This window comes from Pteropus vampyrus, unplaced genomic scaffold (assembly GCF_000151845.1).
Source record: "Pteropus vampyrus isolate Shadow unplaced genomic scaffold, Pvam_2.0 Scaffold1, whole genome shotgun sequence".
Lineage (NCBI taxonomy): Eukaryota > Metazoa > Chordata > Mammalia > Chiroptera > Pteropodidae > Pteropus > Pteropus vampyrus.
The window spans coordinates 41,641,853-41,663,541 of NW_011888782.1; the positions used below are offsets into that span (position 1 = coordinate 41,641,853).

At 35.8% G+C, this 21,689-nt stretch overlaps 1 protein-coding gene across 1 annotated transcript in view; it reads left to right on the forward strand.

The window, feature by feature from the left end:
- The window catches only part of ABI3BP (ABI family member 3 binding protein), a 237,092-nt gene that overhangs the window by 177,656 nt on the left and 37,747 nt on the right, over positions 1 to 21,689 (forward strand). Inside the window, 8 exon segments of the mRNA XM_023527700.1 lie at positions 3,510 to 3,569; positions 4,117 to 4,164; positions 4,962 to 5,042; positions 7,187 to 7,264; positions 11,397 to 11,462; positions 13,164 to 13,238; positions 19,890 to 19,967; positions 21,480 to 21,584. Coding sequence (XP_023383468.1) covers positions 3,510 to 3,569; positions 4,117 to 4,164; positions 4,962 to 5,042; positions 7,187 to 7,264; positions 11,397 to 11,462; positions 13,164 to 13,238; positions 19,890 to 19,967; positions 21,480 to 21,584 — 591 coding nt within the window.

The window sequence follows — 21,689 nt, forward strand, 5'->3', positions numbered from 1 at the left end:
TAAGGCAGGGAACACAGGCTCGTGTTTGTACATGCTAGGTTTGGAGGGCCAGTTGGACTTTTAAGTAGGAATATCTAACTGGTGGTTGAAGAGTATGTCTGCATTTCTAAATAGAAGTCAAGATTTGGGATGTAGATTTGGGAATCACCTGTCTACATATAGATGGTTCTTAAATCTTGTGAGCAGATGACATTATCCAGGAGGAAGTATAGACTTCCTCCTGGATAATGTCATCTGGATAAGAAGTCAGTGGTCAAAGCACAGTTATATTTAAGGAGTAAAAAGAGGAAGGGGAGCTAGCAGAAGCTTCTGTCAAAAAAAGACAGGAGACTATCAAGAATGAGGTGAAGCAGGGAAGAGTAGTCAGCAATGGCAATGAGGTGGAGAGGAGTCAGAAGAGCTGCTGGAGTTGAGAGTGTACATCCACAAGCCTGTATCTGAAAACCCCTAGGCTGATACTTCAAAAATCAGCAATTTTCAGATTTTAAAGTGAAATAGCACATATACCACTGGTTACAAACATATTAATAAGTCCACAGTGAAAAATATGAATAGTTATATTACACAGAATGCATAAAAACTAAATAGCTTTAGGTCATTTCTAGTCCAGTTTTGCTGTCAAGTGATTTTAAAAGAAACACTTTCAGTTTCAGAGCATTTTGGACTTTGGAACTATGGATATGACATTATGGATCCATGGTTGCAGATCAGTGAAGTGGAAGCCAGACCACAGAGGATGAGAAGAGACAATTGAGAGAACAGGAAGTGGAGGCAGATATAGTTCTTTGATTTAAAGAATGAGAGCAAAAGAAGGGACAGTTTAAAGGGGAAGCCATGTTAAGGAAATGATTATTATTTTTACGATGTTGGAGCACTTGAGCTGTTTAATAGACATAGAGAAAGCAACTTCTGGATAATAAGGACTAATGGAGATAGGGACTAATGGAGAAAAATATAAGAAAATAAAAATAATGAAAAATAGACGGTCTTAGAGGAGATGGAAGGAAGGGTGGTCCGAGAGCACATGAGAAGCTCAGAAAGTGGCCTCCAAAAGGGCAAAAGACCTGCTTTCTCTCAGACTGGACCTAAGGGTACAAGGTCAGAATAAAAGATTAGAGTCTCTGGAGGTGAAAGGATGTGTAGCCTATGTGCATTACTTTGCTAAGAGAATCAATCTCTTGGTAGCCCAATGTAACCTTATTGCAGACTTCATATTTTACCATCTCTATCAGAAAATAACACACTGATTCTCTCATCTACTCTGGCAAAACATTTGTGCACATTCATTTACATTTGTCCATATTGGATGTTTCCACACATAATTGTCTTGTATCAGCTGAATTTTTCTTTGATGTGGTGCCTTTTATTCAAAAAGATAGCTAATTTGATGAGTTAATATAAGTGGTAGTAAGTTGGTTCATATAACTGAGTCTAAAATATAATAATAGTAAATATTCTTATAAGGAAATCAAAAATGCCTTCCCAGAAAACTGCCATTATTTACATTAAGTTCCCCCAGCATGGAAGATTTGGTTTTTAGGAATCATGCTCTTATTTAATACACAGAGACATGCCACATAGGGAAAAGAAAAAAGCTTGCATTTCTTGGAGCTGCAGTTGATCAAGTAAGAGAATGATTCATAACCCTTCCCTGTGAATGTTTCTATTTCTTTTCTTTCCACTGATTTTAGCTGCTTTAAAAGGTCTGCTATGGCAGTTTATTAAATCATCACTTCATGGTTAAAAAGTGCCAATTGCAGCAGCAGGAATCCACATTACCCCAGCTAAATTCCTCAGTCAACTAAAGCAGGCAGCAAGTAATGTATTTACAGCATGGTGGATTTATTGGTAGCACATTTCTTCTGTTTCTCCTTTCCTTAATCCCAGCTCCTCTTTGTATAGTCTAGCACTGTAACCAATTAAGGTATTTGTAAACTATAGGCCACTTTCTCTGGTCATGACCTTCTCAAAGCCTAATCAAAGTGTCTTCTCCTTCACCCTCCAAACACTTAGTTTGATTTACAACTGGAAATTTCTCATATTTTACCTTTTGAATCCCCCAAAATATTACATAGCAAAGGTGAAATGTTCACTACTGTGATGAGTTTTCTCTAACTTTGTCAACCACTGTTCTTTTTGAAGTTACCTTTTTCCTTCAAAAAAAATTCAGATTTTCAAGTTCCCCTGGATGTTACCTTTTAGCTCACAGAAGTTCTAATTGAGTCAAGTCTCTTTTCAATGTATCAAATTCCACAACTACGATTTCACTGGTGCTTGATGGCCTAGACTAAAAACACACATGATATGCAAGTTAAATGTGATCCCCTAAAAGCAGTAAAAAGAGAATGTCTGTGTTATTTAATCTATTCCTACACTAATGTTAAAGTGGTGTTTAACCATATCATGGTACAGAAGTTTTCTTCATCTTTCTCTGAAGCAGAGTTCTGGCCTGAATCCTAGTGTTTTTTCCCCCCAGCATCATGTAAGATGTGAGAAAATAACACTGCCCATTGAATGGACTCTGAAATTTATAAAATCTTCAGTGTTGTAGGAAAACTTTCAGTAAGAGAGTAGGGCTGAGAAGGATCTTCTTGTGGGGAGACAGTCAAAGGAGTACATTATCTTGCTCTTGGAAGGAGATTTTACCATAGAAATCTAGCGTTAACAATAGGCAAATCACCCTGGTATTTTCCCCAATGAGAAATTAAGTATCAAATTCCCTGCCTACTGCTTTATTTTGCCAAAAAAGACTGGACACAGACATTAAAAATATACTGGATATCAGGGACTGAATATTAGTAGGTTTATCATTTTGCTGACATTTTTGTCCTTTGATTTCATATTTTCATATGTCAGGAGGCCCTGACACCCAATATGCTAGAAGCCATAACACTAAGAATGACAAAGATGGCAACATTGACCTGGCATTCACTATGTAACAAGCATTCTCATCAACTTTACATGTGGTAGCTTCTAATGAGCTGCTGATTCCTTTTGCTCTCTTTTCCTCATAATAACTGTTAGTGTCTTTTCAAATAAAACTTCATTCTACTCAGATATTCCAGAATTTTGCCTTTCTTACTGTTTCCCTCAACTTGTAGGCCATGTATGCACTTGAAGATAACATATTTATTACTATCAGTAGAATTTTAGCATGACTGTCAAATGGCACCTGACCACTCGAGGCAAAAACTTTCTGTTTTGAAGACAATTTGAAGGAGACCTACCTAGCTTGTGTTAAATTAATTTGTTATTCCCTCCCCTTTTTTTTTGTTTTCCTCAAAGAAGGCTTCAAAATGAACTGTGACCAACTCTGTTTTATAGCCACTAGAACCTTCCCTACACAGTGACATTTTTCCTTTTTGAAAAGAACAGTCATCTCAGCTTTGCTCATTAGCCACTGTGAAAGTACCTTTGCTTCATTCATGCTTTTCAGGATTTTATATCTATGGGTCATTTCACTCCAGATGTGTCATAGTACACAGTGTTTTCTAATCTTTTTCTTTCAGTTCCAAGAGATGTGCTCCTTCCCCATAAACCAGACTCCGAAGTCTCTCAGAGCGAACCTGGTAAATGAATTAAATAATTTTCCCAGTTAGGGAGTATATTTTTCAAAAAAAATCTTGAGGTAAATATATATTTTTAATGATTGTGATGTGAAAGTTTGGAGAAAATTATGGGTATAACAATCCGAAATTTTTTCCCCGGTTAACATGAGGAAAGAGTGTATGTATAATTAGCTGATTTTTCCTAGAAGTGTGTTTATTGCATAGGAGATCATGCTAAAATTATAAGAAATAATTATTAACTGAGCCAACCATTTTCACTTTCTTTCAAAGTATAAATATAACTACATTCCAGCTATAGATGTACTATAAATAAAACATGTAGAGGCCTACTCAAAAATTTCCTCAAAGTGACAGTGAATGCGAACTTTAAGGTTTTAGCTAAATGAAGTTTCCTGGGTGGCATCTACTGTATAGAATTTCTTCATATGTATTATGGTTCTTAGAGAATGTTTAAATGTTCAAATGGATGCATGTAGAAGCACAAACTATTTTTACTTCTCCAGGTAGTAATTCTCATATATGTTTCTTTGGTTTGCTTTTGGCCTAGTTCTGCAGCCTGTTACCTTTAGAATTGACCTTCCACAGACAACAATAGGTAATGGCTTTTCCATACTGACCAACTCTAATTGTTTTCTTTGCTACTATCAGGATTGCAGGTCTTTCTCAAATGATCATATTGAAGCATCATCTCTCCTCAAATCATTTTATCATTTCATTCTCACTATTACTCTTTCCAAAATAGAAAAGTAATGGTTTCACTGTTGTAAAAGCTTTGCTCTGAAGACCAACTTAAGACAGTTCCCTACCATGTCCATCACTTACCTCATTTAGTTAATATTTCTAGTTAATATTTCTGCTGGTTTACTGGTTAAACCATCTAGTTAATATTTCTGCTGGTTTACTGGTTCTCAGCTGTAGTGCTACAACACACTAGCAAGTTGTGAAAAGTGCTGGAAAGTAATTATTAATATTGGTCAATATATTGAAATATGCCAAATGTTTGTTTTTAAAAATAAATGAGCAGACTTCAGATGATTGCTACCACGATGATATTCTCATTCATTTTGTTATCCTATGTGCTCTCTTGGTGGGAGAGTTACAGCTGACCGACCCAGGGCCATATCTAAAACATTCCCCACCTTAACCAGATATAGTTATGGAGTGTGTTTAACATTGAATGTCATTTATTATCTATTCTGGTGGGGAAAAAAAACAAAACAGTTGAGAACCATTATTCTAACATTCCAGTCATTTTCCTAAAGATTCTGTGCACACTTTCTTCTCCATGACCCAACGTTTTCCTTTTTCTATTTCAAATGAAGGAGTATCATTCTGGCCTGGTTCTGACTTTTGAAACCAGAGATTGACAACCTTGGTACCTGTCTTTTGCAGCTCCTTTAGAGACCCGAGGCAGCCCTTTGATTCCTATGATTTCACCAAGTCCTGTTCAAGAGGAACTACAAACCACTCTGGGTAAATTTTGTTTTGATGTGTCAGTCCAGTGAGGACTTCCCTTCCTGGGGCTGCCCTTAAAGTAGCCATATGTACATTGTGTTCATGGGCAGTTTCCAAATAATAGGGGGTCTCTTTTTATCATTATACAGAATCTCCATTTCCCTCGATTCTTTTACATTAATCGAGGGAAATATATTGGTGCTTTTTAATATAAAATAAGAATGTTTTAAAACATCTTGACAAAATTTCAAGTTTCTAAAAAGAAGAATGTACCCCAAAGTGTGTCAACGCTATATTTTGTGTTGCTTTTTCTGTATTGAAACTGCATTTGAGAAGAAAAATTTCACCTAGTATTTACTGATTATTTTATGGATACTAAGCGCAATGCTAAATAATGGGAGTTTCCCAATAAAATTCTTTTAAAGATGAGTCCTTACCCTGCAGAGCTCACCATCTAATATGAAGACAGGATTTAGTGATAGTGGTGCTTTCTCAGTGCCAGTCAGTGCACTTCCTGTATTTTTTAATTTGAGCCACATAACAACTTTGCGAGGTAGTTTCTATTACTTGTCCCATTTTATAGATTAGAAAATTGAGGCATAGAGTGATTTAAAATTTGCACAGCTAATGTTAGAGCCGAATTGGACAGGCCAAGTTGCACAGCTAATGTTAGAGCCGAATTGGACCCCACATACTCAGTCACCAGAGCTTCTGGGATTCATCCCAGTTTTGTAATTTACAATGAGTGTAATAGAGAAATGAGCAACATGCTGAACAAACAACCTACCTCAGGTATCAGAGAAGGCTTCACAGAGGAGGTGACATTTATACTGGGTCTTCAATTTGAGAGTTGAAGTTAAAGATGCAAAAGATCTCTTTAGGTTAAAGACAGATGGGAAAGAGGCATAGAGCAGAGAATGATGGCCAGACTAATCTGATGAGCAGGTAGGAAGCCTGGAGAAACAAGGATGGACAAGTCAGGACAGTTGTTTGGGATAAGCTGGCCATGCTTTCGAGGAGTTCAGCACCAATGTGTTCTTTGTGTGGGAAACCCCAGTTTGCCTGACTTGTGGCTGAAAATGAACTGGAATACAAAAGTTCCCAGCTAGTGATTTTGGCTTCTCTGCCCTGTCCATGCTACATTGCACATGGTTATGTTTAAATTGGTATCCCTATTTTCCTCCCTTCATTCCTTTTCAAACAAACTCATCCTTTGTGTGTATCTGCTGAAATGTAGGTACTGACCACATGTTTAAATGAATTCTTTTCTGAAGGAAAAAATTTTAAACTGAGCAAATATACCCTGATTACCAAATATTCATCTGTTGGCCCACAAAGTCAACATCACCCATGAGGGCAAAGTCAAAAGTACTTTCAAGAACCACTGCCAGCGGATATGCTGATTATCTAACCTCCACTCCCTATTTTTTTAAAAATGAATCTTGGTTTATTGAAGCAAGAACCATCACCTGCCATTTATCTCAAGTGTCTCTCTTATGAGCCAAATTCAGATTATATATAAAGCAGAGTAAAAAAAAAAAAAAAAAAAAAACGACAATATATTATTTGCACCAAGTATTTCTTTGGATCTGATATGTGGCAAAGTTAACGTAATTTTCTATATCTGCCTCATCTTTAATGATTCTAGGATAATTTTGAGAGCAGATCTATTGCCACACTTCTTTTTTTGGTCAGGAGAAATGTATCAGTATGTCAGTAAACATAAACTTTGTTTTTCACATGAGGAAAGTAGAAGAATATTTATTCATATATAGTGTAAATACACATCATTTCATCTGCTCTATTTCTTTTCCAGCTAACCTAAATAACTTGTGGAATTTATGAAATAGGGAGGAGACATGAAGGCAGTTAGGTGGCACATCCAAGTGCAGCTAACTCCAGGATCCTGAAACAATGATCCTGAGCTAAAAACTTTTGGAAATCATTATAACAATCATTAAAATAACTGTGCAAGAAGACAAAAAAATATAATAAATGAGAGTTATTAAAATGTACCATGAACTTTGAATTAGTATGATTACTGGGCAAACTTATAAATGCAATTTATCCTTTCATTATCACGTAGGGCAGAAAAGTGGAGTTTTTGATATGTTCATAATGATAATTATTAAAGCAAGCCAACTTACTGTGTTTTTCCCCAGCAGAAACAGACCAATTCACCCAAGAACCCTTCACAACTGAGATTCCGCGAACAACTGAATTGGCAAAGACAACTCAGGGTAATACTATTTCTCTACCTCTGGATAGTATCTTCTTCTTCATTTTTAATTAGGAAAGATATTTTCTTTTCAGAATGTAATTTCTCATCACAGTGAATCACTTGATTTTTTTCATTTCAGAAGTACAGGACATCTGCCAAATATTAATATCCATATGACTATCAGTTGAATGTAGGAAGACAAGTTTTTTAGTTAGAGCTTTGCTTTTAAATGTATGGTCGACCATTTTATGCAGATAACTAGCAATAAAAGCTCCCTTTTTTATTCCTTAACTGACTTTTATTATGGCCTGAAGAAGGAAACTAGTAACAAGAAAAATCATTTTTTAAAGATGACTTGATATTTAAACATCCAGGGAAGTTCTCTCTGGAATTTACTTCTTTTATTTTTTCCTTCCTACTTTTTGGGATGTTAACTCACCTATACAAACTCATCTCATCTTTGTGCTCTGAGAAGGGTATTTTTATATTTTACTTGGGTTAAAATCAGTTGAGGATTTCCACTATTTTTGTGTTTTTTCTAAAAGACGCATTTTGCCCATCTCCACCTCTTTCATATAGGAGAAAGCCTAAAAACAAAAGCAAACTTTTTTTAAGGAATTGGGAGACAAATTTACTTTACTCATTGTCAGTTATAAGTTAGGAGGAAATTTTAGTGGAAGAAATTTGAAATAATAAGAGGAAATGATAACAATAAAAGAGATCTAATTTTATGGTATACGGTTTATAAATAGAACTGTATTTATTTTTAGTTCTTGTAAATTTATTTATTTGATTTAGTTTTTATTATGTTTTAGATGTTATTTATTACTTTTCTATATATTAACTTTTTATTTATAAAGTCGCACAGAAGCCTAATATAATGACAGCCCTCCCACATCCTCATTACCAGCTTTAACTTTATTAACAACAGATGTTCAATTATGTTACATCCATATCCCACCCTCGTTTTTGTGTATTTATATTTTTATGTTTTTGCAAACCTCTTTAATGTCTGGCTTAATACAAGATAGCCAGATTCTAATAATCAAGCACATCAAGCACATGTTATTGCAGCAAAAATATATAATTATTTACAATAAACAGGATAGATAAAGACTATTCAGCTCAGGTTGTGCTGCCAGATGAGAAAAAAAGATCAGCTTTTTAGAGCTTTATACATTTCAGAATTAAAGATAAAAGACCATAGAGCAATTCTTTGTTTTTTGCATTTTCTTTAATGAGAATATCAGTATCGTGCCACAATTACTAGTGTATTCAGTGATGTGGAATTTATATTAAATTTCTTCTAGAACATGGTTTTATTAAAAGTTTCACAGTTGACTGGATTATTCCAGGATCTGATATCATTATGAATTATAAATATGAATTATTATAAATATGAATTATTTTATAAATTATTATAATTATAATTATTATATTTATATATTATTATAATTATTATCATTATAAATATGAATTATTTTAGTATATTTATGTGATATACTATATACTACATTTTAATTATTTTCTTATGTTTTGAGGATCCTTAGCTACAGCCTAAACTAAACCACACTAGGTTTCACACTTTTCTAGATTTGTGCCAAGGATCTTGAAAGTGGGCTCACCAGAGGTTCATTTACATGAGGTGACAAAGGACATCCTAGGAAAGGACACATCTTAGGGATGAGAGCAGCATCCACAACCTGGCCCAGCCCAATAACCCTGCTTGGGAGTAGAGGGTCAGCTTTAGGAAAGGCATGTTGTGTGTCATTAGGAATACCTTTTGGCTCAACCCTCATCAACACGTGCCTGAGTTCTGCTGAAGTTCAACTTATGTTTTCCACATGTTGCATTGCATTGCTAACATCAGGTATTAGCAGCACAGGACAGCACACAACAATTTGAGAGAAATGCTGTAGGAATAAAATTAATCCTCTTGATCTTCGTACTCTGCATATGCATGCACCACAACCTGTCCAAGCCCTCAGCCATGGGGCCTGAGTGCTCCAAAGTGCTCTAAAACCTATGGCACGAGCCTGCTAGAATCTCCAGTACCTCTCCTCTGTGGTACCCTGGCCCTTTTGTCTACTGAGACAATTCCCTGCAGCACTCTACATCCCTGAAATATTCAAGCTCCTCTGCTTTGCCCTTTTCATAATTATCAACAGTAGAAATCCACTTGGCCAGAGGCAATTGCGGAATATTTTGATGATTTTACTCTGTTCACCCCCCTGATCCCTACCCCACCCAGGGAAAGCTAAATCCTCTTTTGCCTCTCTCTATACTGGGCAGAACACGGGTCCTTTGAGGTAACCCTTGTTTGTTTATTTTTGATGTTATTTTCATACAGTATTTGTAATATTCGTTTTAAATAGATTTTTATAAAACTATTCAGATATGAAGCCATCTTTTAAAATTATTTTATTGTTAGTCACCAAAGAGTATGTGGATATGATGTTTACATAATTACATTGTCACAAAGCTCCTTTGTCTTCTTTAGTTAAAAACTGAAACCTTAGAGCAGTTTTCTCAAGGCCATTTGTTATTTGGTAATGAGCTATCTGAGTAACTCACAGCCTAAATTTAAGTTATATTTTAGCTCTTTTATAAAAGTTCTTTCTAGATTTAAGTAAATACTGTTGGAAAAAATTCTGATCCTGTGGCCTTGAAATAATGAATATAGTCCTGTGTTCTGCTCTAAGTCTCTTTTCTGTATAAAATTTTAAAATTTATATTTGTTCTAAAATGAGACTAATAAGAACCATGATTGTTGCAGTTCTTTAAGTGAAAGCAATCTACCATGGAAGAAATTAACATAAAAAGCCGAAATATGTTAAATTGACAGAGATTCCTACCATGCTCAAAAAAAATTAAAAATGTTGGCTAATCATCATCATGCATTTTAAGATGTGCAAGAATTCATATTTTATAACATCAGTACCTCTGTTCACTTTAGTTATTATACTTTGAAAGGCCCATACTAAACCTACAGAGAATTTCAGTATGTGTCTGCTGTTTTTGGCCTGAAGTATGGCAAAATCCTGCTCATCAGTCTTTACTTTGGGAGCTTATAAATGAGCTATGTTATAATCTGTTTTGCAGGTGTTTTTTTTTTTTTTTTTTTGACTTGGTAGGCAAAGCATTGCTGATTTATGGTTACATAAATACCCGGTCAAGATGTGAGCAAAACCAATGAAATGATGTAATTTACTTACATAGTTTGCAAGAAAATTTCTTTCCAGTGTTAGCTAAACATTACCAAGAAATTCGGAAGCAGGAGGCAGAGGAGGGAAGGGAAGGACAGACCAATTCCTAGATGAATACACACTTTAAAACCTTAAGAAGCAAAAATATGTCAATATAGTTTCTCATAAATTTACCTGCTTACAGTGGTTATTTAGTTTTTTTTAATTTATTCAAAAAATTTTCAATAGGAGTCCTCACTGTCCAGGCTGTTGATTGAGCAGGAAGTGACAAGTTGATGTGTTGGTCCCAAAGTTTGTCTGAGCTCTTGCTCTCCCTCTCTCAATGGACAGAATAGCAGAGGTCATTTTCTCTAATTTCTAAAACTTTAATAGATGGCACTAAGTGACTATTTCAGGGTTTATGAGTTAAGACAGTTTGATAAAGATCACATGTTTATAATTTTTCTTTTTACTTACCTAAAAACATTTTCCTTTTCTCCTTTAAGATTACCTGCCTTCTTTGGCAACATAATGTTCCACAGTGACTACCTAATTGAGCAATGTGGAAAGACTAACAGATGGATGAATGAATGGATGGATGGACACATGGACACATGGATGATGGATGAATGGATGGATATAGTTGGCTTATATGTTTACCGTGTTAAGCAATTATCTGGTAAAATGAATGCCCTTGAAAAACATGAACCAAATGATAACTCTTTAACACACATTACAAATGACCTACCTCATTCTGATAATGTCTGTCTTTAATTTCAAGTCATAAATATTTTCACATTTTATTTTCCTTTAGCATCAATTCTGTAATGCATAATTGGAGGTTGCAGAATGTTCTTTCTACTTCTATGCGAAGCGTACAAGCTGTTGGTCCCTAGGGTGCTAAATCTTCATTTAGTGGGCTTTTGAGTGTTGGTTATTAAATAAGAAGCATTTCCTCTGTTTCAGCACCACATAGATTGTACACTACTCCTGTGAGGCCCAGAACACCAGACAGAACACACACCCGACCTGGTAAGTTGTTTCTTTTTCTGATGAATAAATAATCAGCACATCTGAGATGATAGGAAATGTCCCAAAACACCCAAATGTGCCAAAGGAGGGCTATGTTTTCTTAAATTTAAATAAAGGTCATAAAGAAATTCTGATTTTTGTGGATAAGTGTAGAGGTAATGATGAATCCATGGAAGTGACAAGACTTGACTGAGGTTCTTGAACAGGATCAGATTCAGAGACCACTATGAAACTTTATCAGTATAAAAGTATTTTAACAATACTATTTGTGCATAAATCACACACGCGCACACAGTCTAATTTTCATGCCAATTATAGAGACAGCATTAGCTATGACATATTACTCGCTTTCAAATAAATGTTATTTATTTTTTAAGAAGACTGGTTTCTTCAGTATATAAGGCTCTTGTTCTCAGAAAACGCTTGTACTTGATTCCTTCATATTACTCAAAAAAACAAACCACATCTTAAAAGTTGTAAATAACAAAAAAATAAATTGATAATTAAACATTGGAAAATACTTTAAATTTAATAAATTCTCCAAAGGTTCTATAATCTCTCTCACTGGAGCTCATTAGAGAAAAGTTAACTGGAGGTGTTGATTTGGTCCATGTAAATTGCTTCTATGCTAAAGCACAAGTTAGACTATAGACTCTGGTGTTTTCCGCTCTTTATTCACTGTGATTCTAAGAAGTTTTCTTGAAGTTTTAAATGACGAAACTGGCTTATAAATTAATGTTCATGGTGAACATCTCACCAGGCACATGAAAGAAAAAACAAATAATATTTTCTATCTTTTGGTTTATGGAAAACCCATATATATCTTTTTTTGATTACTCCTCCAACTCCTAAAGATAATTAGGCACAGAAGTCTTTTATAAACAAATATATCTCCATGCAACTTTTGTATCATAACAGCTGTTGATGGCTTAATGTGTGGCTGGTTATATTAAACACTTCTACAAAATAATGAAACAGAGGCAGTAATGGCTAACATTGACCAAGGGCTTGCCATATGTCCTGGGGTACAGTGAGAGGAGCTAAGGTATGAAAAGAACTAGGAAGAAGATTCAGAGTCAAGCAGCTAGGCTTCCGTGCTTGCTCTCTTAACTGCAATACACTTGATGCTTTACCTTAAGGAGTCTTCTAAACAGAGGATAAAATAGGTGACCTCTTAAAGTTTTGGTAATGCTATGGCTCTTAACAAAGCAGAAGAGAAATCTCAATGTTTTTATCACAGTTCTGTGTACAGTTATGGACTCGTGCCATGATTATCAAGGAGCATCTGTACCTAGAGACTCCTGAGAAAGGGCCACAAACTTATGAGTTATAAACTAAGGATATATCAAATAAATATACTTCAAGTTTGGGTTTTTCATTGGAATAGGTAGTCCTGATCTTTCTTCTGTTCCATTTTGGAATCTATGTAGTGCTTATAAATAAGGTAAGATATTTCCCATTTAGAAGTAGAAATTTGATCACCTCCAAGTATGAATTCAAGTCTTTATTCCCAAATCCAAGTCTATGATTGTTAAATCAGAATTGTGGTTTTCTGTATTCTGCACAATATTTTTTGGTAAGCCATCATTTTTTTTATTGTCTGGTTAAATGATTTACAATTCTCTGGGAAGTTTCGGTTTTCTTGGCTGCAAATTTTTAATAAGAAAATGTCTGAACTATTTATTTCCCACTTTATTGTAGTTCTGAATAAGACAACTACAAGACCTAGTAGACCCAAACCCAGTGGGACACCCAGAGGAAACGGAATGGGAACAGGTGATAATCACAAATTTATTTCCTTTTGATACCACCAAAACTATAAATGTTTTCATTCAACTTTTATAATTTTGTTGAAGTCACACTTCAATAATTTTTTGGAAGTTCTTAGCTTAACTGGAATTGAAAATTGTAATTCATTCCAAAATCAAAATTTCAAATGTCTCTGAAAACATTAAAAAGGAATTTTTCACCTTTCTAAATCCAGACCACTAAATTAGCTGCCATATATAGTCTTGATTCTTTAAAAGATCCTGATTAATATGAATTACTGAATTAAAATATCAAAATAGCTGTTGCCCCTAATTTCAAACCATTTTCCATATGCAGGTTTGGTCTTTGAGACTGTAATGACTTCGTTTTAAAGTTTATAATTTCACAAGTACCATTATAATAATTTTTTTGGAAGACCTGCATCTGTTTGCAATCTGGAATATGATAGTTAAACATGAGCAATTAGCAGTTGATCACCATTGTTACAGTCATATTAATGTTACAAATCATTCAGCTTAATTAAATGGCATCGCCTTAATCCAGTCAGATCAATGGGACTAGGCATCATACAGATAACTAGGACAAAAGTTAAAACACCCAACTCACTAAGTGAATAAATAATACTTCTATACTTCAATATGGGATTGCATAATTCCACTGTAATATTTTCTAAATAGTACAAATCTTGCACTTGTGTATGTAAAGAAAGCAAGAACTTAGAGTTTATTTATTTGACCTATGATGGTTCCCTAATGAGAAAGAGATATGAATAATACCTGAACATAGTCAATGTAACAACATTCGAATTCATTTTAGAATGTGTTTTTTGTACTAGGTTATTACAATGTCTGAAGTTCTAGGAATTCCCTTCCCTTCAAATCAATTAATGAGGCAATTACTGTAAATTTCTGACTCATGAAAAGTAAGAAAGCATTCTGACATCTATTTGTGCTCAGCTGCTCCTTTCATTCTTCCCAACTGTGGGATTAGGCAATGCATGGTGTCTCAGATTGACATAAACAATCTAGCTCTAAACAGAGCCAACTTCTTAATATTCAAAGTAATTCCCTTGAGTTTGTCTAAGTAAAAATAGAAGAAAGCATTTACATCGACAAAGCAAAGGAAAGAACAACTAGCTATGATCAATTTTGAAAGCCATCAACCTTCAGTACAATCAAGCATTGATTCTCACTAGGAAAATGCTAACTATCTTTCGAAGGGAAGACAGTCATTATATTTTAGTTTTTCAGCAATATAAACATTTTTTTCAGGGCCACAAACTGACATCTATTATTCTCTTGTGTAGATGAAGTGAACTATGTATTAACTGATCTAACTTAGCTTTAGAAGGATGATCTCGTTTTTTAAATCTTTTATGTTAATTTCAGGTATACAGTACATTGGTTAGACATTTATATAGTTTATGAAGTGATCCCCCTGATTACTCTAGCATCTATCTTGCTGTACACATGGCCATTACAATACTGTCGACTATGGAAGGATGATCTCTTACCAGGGCTTCTTCAATTTAATCAGTTAATTGCTGGTAGAAAGGGGCTGGTGGGCACAGGTAGACTAAGCTGAGCTCATGTTTCCCCTTTTCTTGCTCCACCTCCACCACCGCCCCCCCAAAAAAAAAAAAAAAAAACAAAACTGTTGCACCTATTTTACGTTCTGATGTCTGTCTATTGGAATTTCCCTTCAGGGAAAGGCTTGCTGCCCAGCTACAGAGAGTGATGTCAACAGATAGCTTCCAACCATCAGCTCCTTCAGGGTCAGCCTCAGTTGAGAGAGCCTGGATTAGAGATCTGGGTGGCACATTTGCATATCTACCACAATAACACATAACCATCAAATGAAATTTACCTCAAAAATACAGGGTTGGTTCAACATTCAAACAAATTAGTGTAATTCACCACACTAACTGACCAAGGAGAAAATCATGTGATCACCTCAATAAATACAAAAAACAACCATTAGACAAAATTCAAAATTCATTCGTGCTAAAAACTCTCAGAAAACTAGGAATAGAAGGAATTTTCCTCACTGATAAAGGGAATCTGTGAAAAATATACAGCTAACATCATACTTAATAGTGAAAATCAAAGTGTTTTTCTCCTAATATCAAGAACACAAGCAAGGATTCCTATTTTTACAACTTCTGTTGGAAATAGTAGTGGAGTATGTAGCCAGTGCAATAAACCAAGAAAAGAAGCAAATAGTATAAAAAATTGGAAATCACAGATGACATTATTTAGCATATTATAAAGGGAAAATGTAACAGCTCTCAGACTATTTGCCTAGGGCATGTTTTGAGAAATTGATAAGAAAAAAAAGAATGTTTAAAATCTATTCTCTCCAGATTATAGAATTACATGTGTCTACCTTACTTTGATTCTGCACAATTTCCATCTGATTTGTTTACAGAAACATTAAGTTTATTTTCTTCTCTGACTCAGTCCTACTATCTCCTCCACAGTCAATTCTAGCCTCTATTGAGTCTCAGTGAGACAGCATTTCTGTGTCCATTGATTCCTTATCCAACTTTGACGTCTCACAGAGAATATTTATTTTTATTATCCTTCTCACATACATTTTCCTATAGTTTTCCTTGCTGAAGTTTTCAGCCCAGATACTTTACATTAAAAAAAAATCTTGTTGATAAAGGAAATGTTTAGGATGTATAGGATCTATTTATGGTCTTAGGCCACTTAAGACTGTGCCTTTGGAAGGCTAAAGAAGGATTCTAAGGCCTCAAAACTATTGACCTTTGATTATTTGGGCCTCTGTAAAAATCTTACACTGATTTCATAAACTGCAGAAAATTTTAAGCTATCTTAAGCCAAGTTTCTTATTTCATAACGTTATTGGAAATATTTTTTCTGTACTATGTGCATTTCATACTGATATTTATAGATATTCCTCCACCTGAAAGTTAGAAAGTAGCCTTCAGAGGCTGAGGTTTTAGGTAAGTCATTGTTCCAGCACTCTGTTTTTTCATGGTTTCCAGAGCTGTGTCTCAGCTTAACTGATATGTTCTACATATTATAACTCACTTGAGATCTGCCTCCAGAGATGCAACAAGTATGCACTAGACAGGGGATCACATAATCTACAGCCCCACAGGCCAGATACAGCTCATTGTTTATTTTTGTAAATAAAGTTTTATTGAAACATAGCTTGCTTTCACAATATAGTGGCAGAGTTGAACAGTTGTGACAAATATATATGGCCCACAAAGCTGAAAATATTGACTGTCTGATCCCTGATAGGGAAGTTTGCTGACCCTGTGGTAAGCAAGCTCCCCAACTTTCACCCTATAGAGGAAAGCCGCTGAGTTGTACAGCTATTCTTTCATTCAAACAACATTTATTGAAGCACCATTACGTGCTAGGCAAAGTAACTTGGAAACCACTTTGGCATATGTGGTGTGACAGATATGTTCAGTACTGGAACCCTAGACTCCCCTCTCCACACCTGAGTGAGGTGTACGTCACTGCCTCAACATGGAGTTTCCTTGACAGCCAGAACCCAGGCCTTTCCAAGGGGAGGGATGTGTTTGAGCTATGGCTAAATCTTCCAGTCTGCTGTCTTTTTAGCCAGGTGCTAACACCTGGAGACAAGGATAAAGTGACCAATTATCCATAAATACCTCCCCTTTTTGGTCCCAGGGAATAGAGTCTCTGATACGTTTGGAAACTGATGCCCAGTTTACTGTTTCTTTGCAACGCTTTTGTTACCATGGTTAAAAATACCTGAACTATTACTTCATTTTTAACAATAAATTCCTAAGAGGTGAATTATGTAAATCCAGAGGGTTTTGGAGAACTTCCATTTGGCAATTGGGGGCTCACACTGAAGTTCAAGTGTTGGTGCTTCCAAAGCCAATTCTGCCCTTTAGAAAATATGTGGATTAATCCTGCCTGAGGGAAAAAGAATTCAGGTCACAATCTGGGCCAGACAGTTTGATCGAGTGCCAGTTCTTGAGGATTCTGTCTCTGCAGTATCTCTCCTACTGGCTTCCTCCTTTCCCTCCCATTGCCTCTCAGCTATCTTTGGCTTTCCCTTGCTCTCCTCTGATTCAGGTCAACAGAAGTTCACTGGTCTCCAGGCTCTGTCCTCATACTGCTGCCTGGCTGACATGCAAACCACAGCTAGGTGGAGGGAGGGCCAGAACTGGAGTTCAGTCTCCTGTCCCCAGTTCCATGCTCATTCTCCAAGCCCCACAGCTGCTTTTTATAGGACTGTTAACCAACGTTTTCATCCACTACTGGCTTTTACTGTCCTAAAGGCTCGAGAAAGTCCAGTTTATCAGTTGATACTTTATTGATTTGGGTATTTACATTTCAGGATCATAACAGTATGATCAGAGAAAATAACAGAAAATGGCTGGTTTCTATTGATTTCTCCCTTAATTAGAAATGAGGCCAGGAGAGTTTATTTATATAGTCTTATTCATAAAGTAATCCTGAAGAATTCTAGATTCTCTCCTAAATATCCATTTCATCAGCCCGTAGCTTGGTGAATCTGCATATGCCTGGGTTCTGTCAGCCTCGTGTTGATTCTGAGTCCCACAAATCAGTGGCATGCCTGGATTATACATGCTTGTCTGTCATGGCTATTTACTGCTTACACAGTGGTGGTACTTCAAACCACCCAAAAGATACAGTATAGGACTCTAGAGCTAAAGGCACTTAGAATTGTTATAAGGGATAAGAGAAGGAAGAAAATGGTAGGAGAATGACTAGTAGTCTGTACTATCCCACTTAGTGCTTAAGAGAGAGTCTTTGGAGCCAGGTACAGGTGGGTCTGAATCCCACCACTTCTAGTTGTGTGTCCTTAGGCAAATTGCTTAATCTACCCTTGCCTTGGGTTTCCTCATCTGTGGGACCTGAATGGTATCTCCCACACAGAAGGGTTGTAAAGATCAAATCAGGTAATGAACATAGAAGGTGCTTGCACAGTGTTGAATCAGAATACTTAGTTTTTTTAAGGGTAAAAAAAAAAAATGGTGAAAGGCTGTAAAGAAGAATCTACTGAAGGCACACACAGCTACTAACCTTCTACAGCATATTACACATTCTTTATCCTCGAACAATAGTAGTAAATTAAATCTCTCCAAGTCAGGTTTTCCCAGTGACACAGATAGAAGTATTTTCCATTTCCATATGCCATGGCCAGAGCAATCACCCAATGAGTCATTTCCCTGGCCCCATTACCACTGACAGTGGGGCACAGGAAGAAGACTAACAAACATTTGTTTTCGCCATGCGTGTGGAATTAGCCACAAAATAGTCATTGACTCCAGAAAGATTTTTTTTCCTACCACAATAAGTAACATGTAATTCAGGATTCCATACAAACAAGCACCATGATTTTATTTATTATCTCTTATTCAAACAGCAGAATGTGGGATTGCAAGATTAGATTTCATAAATTAATGTCAATCATAATTATAATTTTAATAATGTTAATGATCATAACATTAATATCAATCATAATGTTAATTTATATTACAGTAATTATAATTAATAATTTAATTTTATAAATTAATGTGGGAATACTACCTAACAGAGCTCTGTTGTATATTTAATTAATATATTTGCCTGCACATTAATGAGATTGTGTAATGTCCCTACAGAGTCCTTGGAACACAGCCCTCAAAACAAGGTTCTGGTTGGGTTTGTGCTTGTCATTGTTAATGTACTAACTAGTATATTAATTAAATGTTCTTATTTTTTAATATGTGAATTATAGTAAGGTCCTCAGAGTATGGATTTGTTTTTTAGGGTAAGCCATTATATCTAACATGATACTTATTTTTTAGATCCTAAAAATGTCTGTTTCTATTCTTAATGAATAGAAAGGCTATCAGCCACATCAGGGATAATTATTTTATAATGTGAAAGAATAATAAAAATAAAATAGGATGAAATCTAAATCAGTTTTCTCTACGTTTAGGGCAGCCACTCAAACTCAAAACTCAGGAGAATGGCTGGGTAATAACCACCAGATTATGTTTGAAAAATTTAGGAGATAAAATATCACACAAAGTAATTTTCAGATCAGTTTCTTCCAAATAACAGTTTGGCGTTATAAGCCTGCCCAGGCCTAATTTACAAATCTCAAAGGTACAGATCCAAACTGTGGCATAACCAGCCAGGTGGCAAAGGCCTCTCCAGAAATATTTTAAAAGTCAATCCATTAAGTATAAACCCAAACACACTGGAATTTTAAGATTTTTTATGGGGCTAAAGTGGTTAAAGAAAAATTTTTTTAAAAAACCACAAAATGTATCCATGAATACTGGCAAAAAAAAAAAAAAGGCCAGTTAGTATAGATGAAATTCTCCTGGCGAAGCAGTACCACACAGGAAGGCAGTGCAGGGTGGGCATCATGGAAAATTAAGACAAAACCATAAATTATAATCAAATTTTTAACTCAAGAAAATATCATAATCAAGGAATGTAGGCCTTTGAATTTCTTCTGTATGTAGGTGGGAGAAGCCAATTAAAACATCTGGGCACAAAATCACCAGTGTCCTTGCTGTGCAAAGAATGCACATTATCACTGACAACTCTACCAAGTTTCCATGAAGAAGAATATTTGGCACATTTTGGCTACATATTTATTCCCTTTTCCTATCTCTGCTCATAGGGGTCAAGCAAGCTCTGAAGCCATCGGGTGCTGGTGGAAATGTGTCAGTAGACTCTACCCATTCCACAAAGAAAACAGGTAAGGAATAAGATGCTGACTCACTTACTCAGCTCTTTGCTGAAACGTGGGCAGTAACTACAGTATCACCTGTTGCAGCAAAAACAGCTGCTTCTGCCCGGCCCCCAAAGCGTTGGCATCGTGCTAATGGGACATGCGGGTTGCTAGGAAAACATTCGAAAATCTTATCTGTGGAGAAGTGAGAAGTGCTCTGTGCACAAATTAAACATTAAGGAGAACCTCTAATGGAGTACTAATTGAATAATTACTTCACATAACATTCTGAGAGGCCAAAATGGACAAATCCTGAAGAGTCACTGTGGGTTCTAGTTTTCATCATGTTCCAGCTTTACTTCTGTGTAATTTATTACAATATCCTTTTGCCTGAAGTGATTTATGTTTCTAATTTAAGACTATGCTCTATATTTTAGGCTAAAATTATATAGTCAGTGACTTGGAATATCTTTGCATTGAATAAGAACTCTGTGCTTTCTGAAAGGACACTGTGAAACCTACTCTGATGTATTAATGGCTGAGCTACAGATATTCTACCAGTACCACTCAGTGCCCCTATGCATACATGCACACACACACTTCCTGGTATCCTAAGAAGCACTTAAAGCCAGAGGGCATTTTCCTGGATTGTCAATTGTACTTGAAGATTTTTAAGCGAACATGTATTATGCAAAGAGATGAATTTTTAAGCTATAACAGAGATTTAAAAGAAAAATTGGGTTTAGGTAGACTGATCCAGGCACCTCTAGTCTTTATAGACTTTGTGCAAAGTAGATACCTTATGCAATTTTTAAATGATACTCTTCCCTCAGCCCTTCAGGTAATCCATTTAGAAAAGTGTGCCCTTACTCTGGGCTGGTAGCCTTGCATCAGGGCTTGTGAGTGGATGAGCAGAGTGAGTGTTAAACTTTGGCTCCCACCAGGCTCATACCTCTGGCCAGGTGCCCCTGTGTGGTGCACTGCGGTTCACGGCAACCCTGCTCTTCATCGGCACAGTGTTATAGCTTCTGCCATCAGGGCTCCCTTGTTGTAACGGTTTAAGTTCTGAAAGTGTTCGCTTAATTCTAAATATATAATAGAGTTGGGGGATGGGGCGGATCACCCACTAAATAAGAAATTATATGCTTTAACAATTTAAAGCTAAAATGATGTAAGTATTGTAGTATCAAAATTAAAGGCAACTGGAGACAATGAAGCTCAGAAATGCTGCTGTTGAGTCTAGATGGGAAAATAAAGATGTTAAATTCTGTACATCTATACATCCTTTCAAAAGGCAAATATACCTACATATTTTATCTATAATTAGAGGATTTTTAATATGCTAATGTGCTTCATTATCCTTTGGTGTATTACAAACATTAATTTAGAAGAATATCAGAAAATATTACTCATGCACTTTTCTATAGAATCGATTTCTGTCATCAAACTACTAGCTGTCGAATGTTTTATTTTTTAAAAACCTATGATTTTTATAGAGCAAATCCTTATGACGGCCTTATCTGTATTATAATCTCTTAGCTACAACCCCAGGCACTCGTCACCCACCCTTGGCACCTAGACCAACACCCCCACGAAGAAAACCGTTACCGCCGAATAATGTCACTGGAAAGCCAGGAAGTGCAGGTATGTCAGTCTCATACATTCCTTACTCATCCATGATTTCGGTTTTACTAGCCAACCACAAGCCCTTCTTGGTGTAATAGTTCAGGCAATGGACAAGCCCTCAGT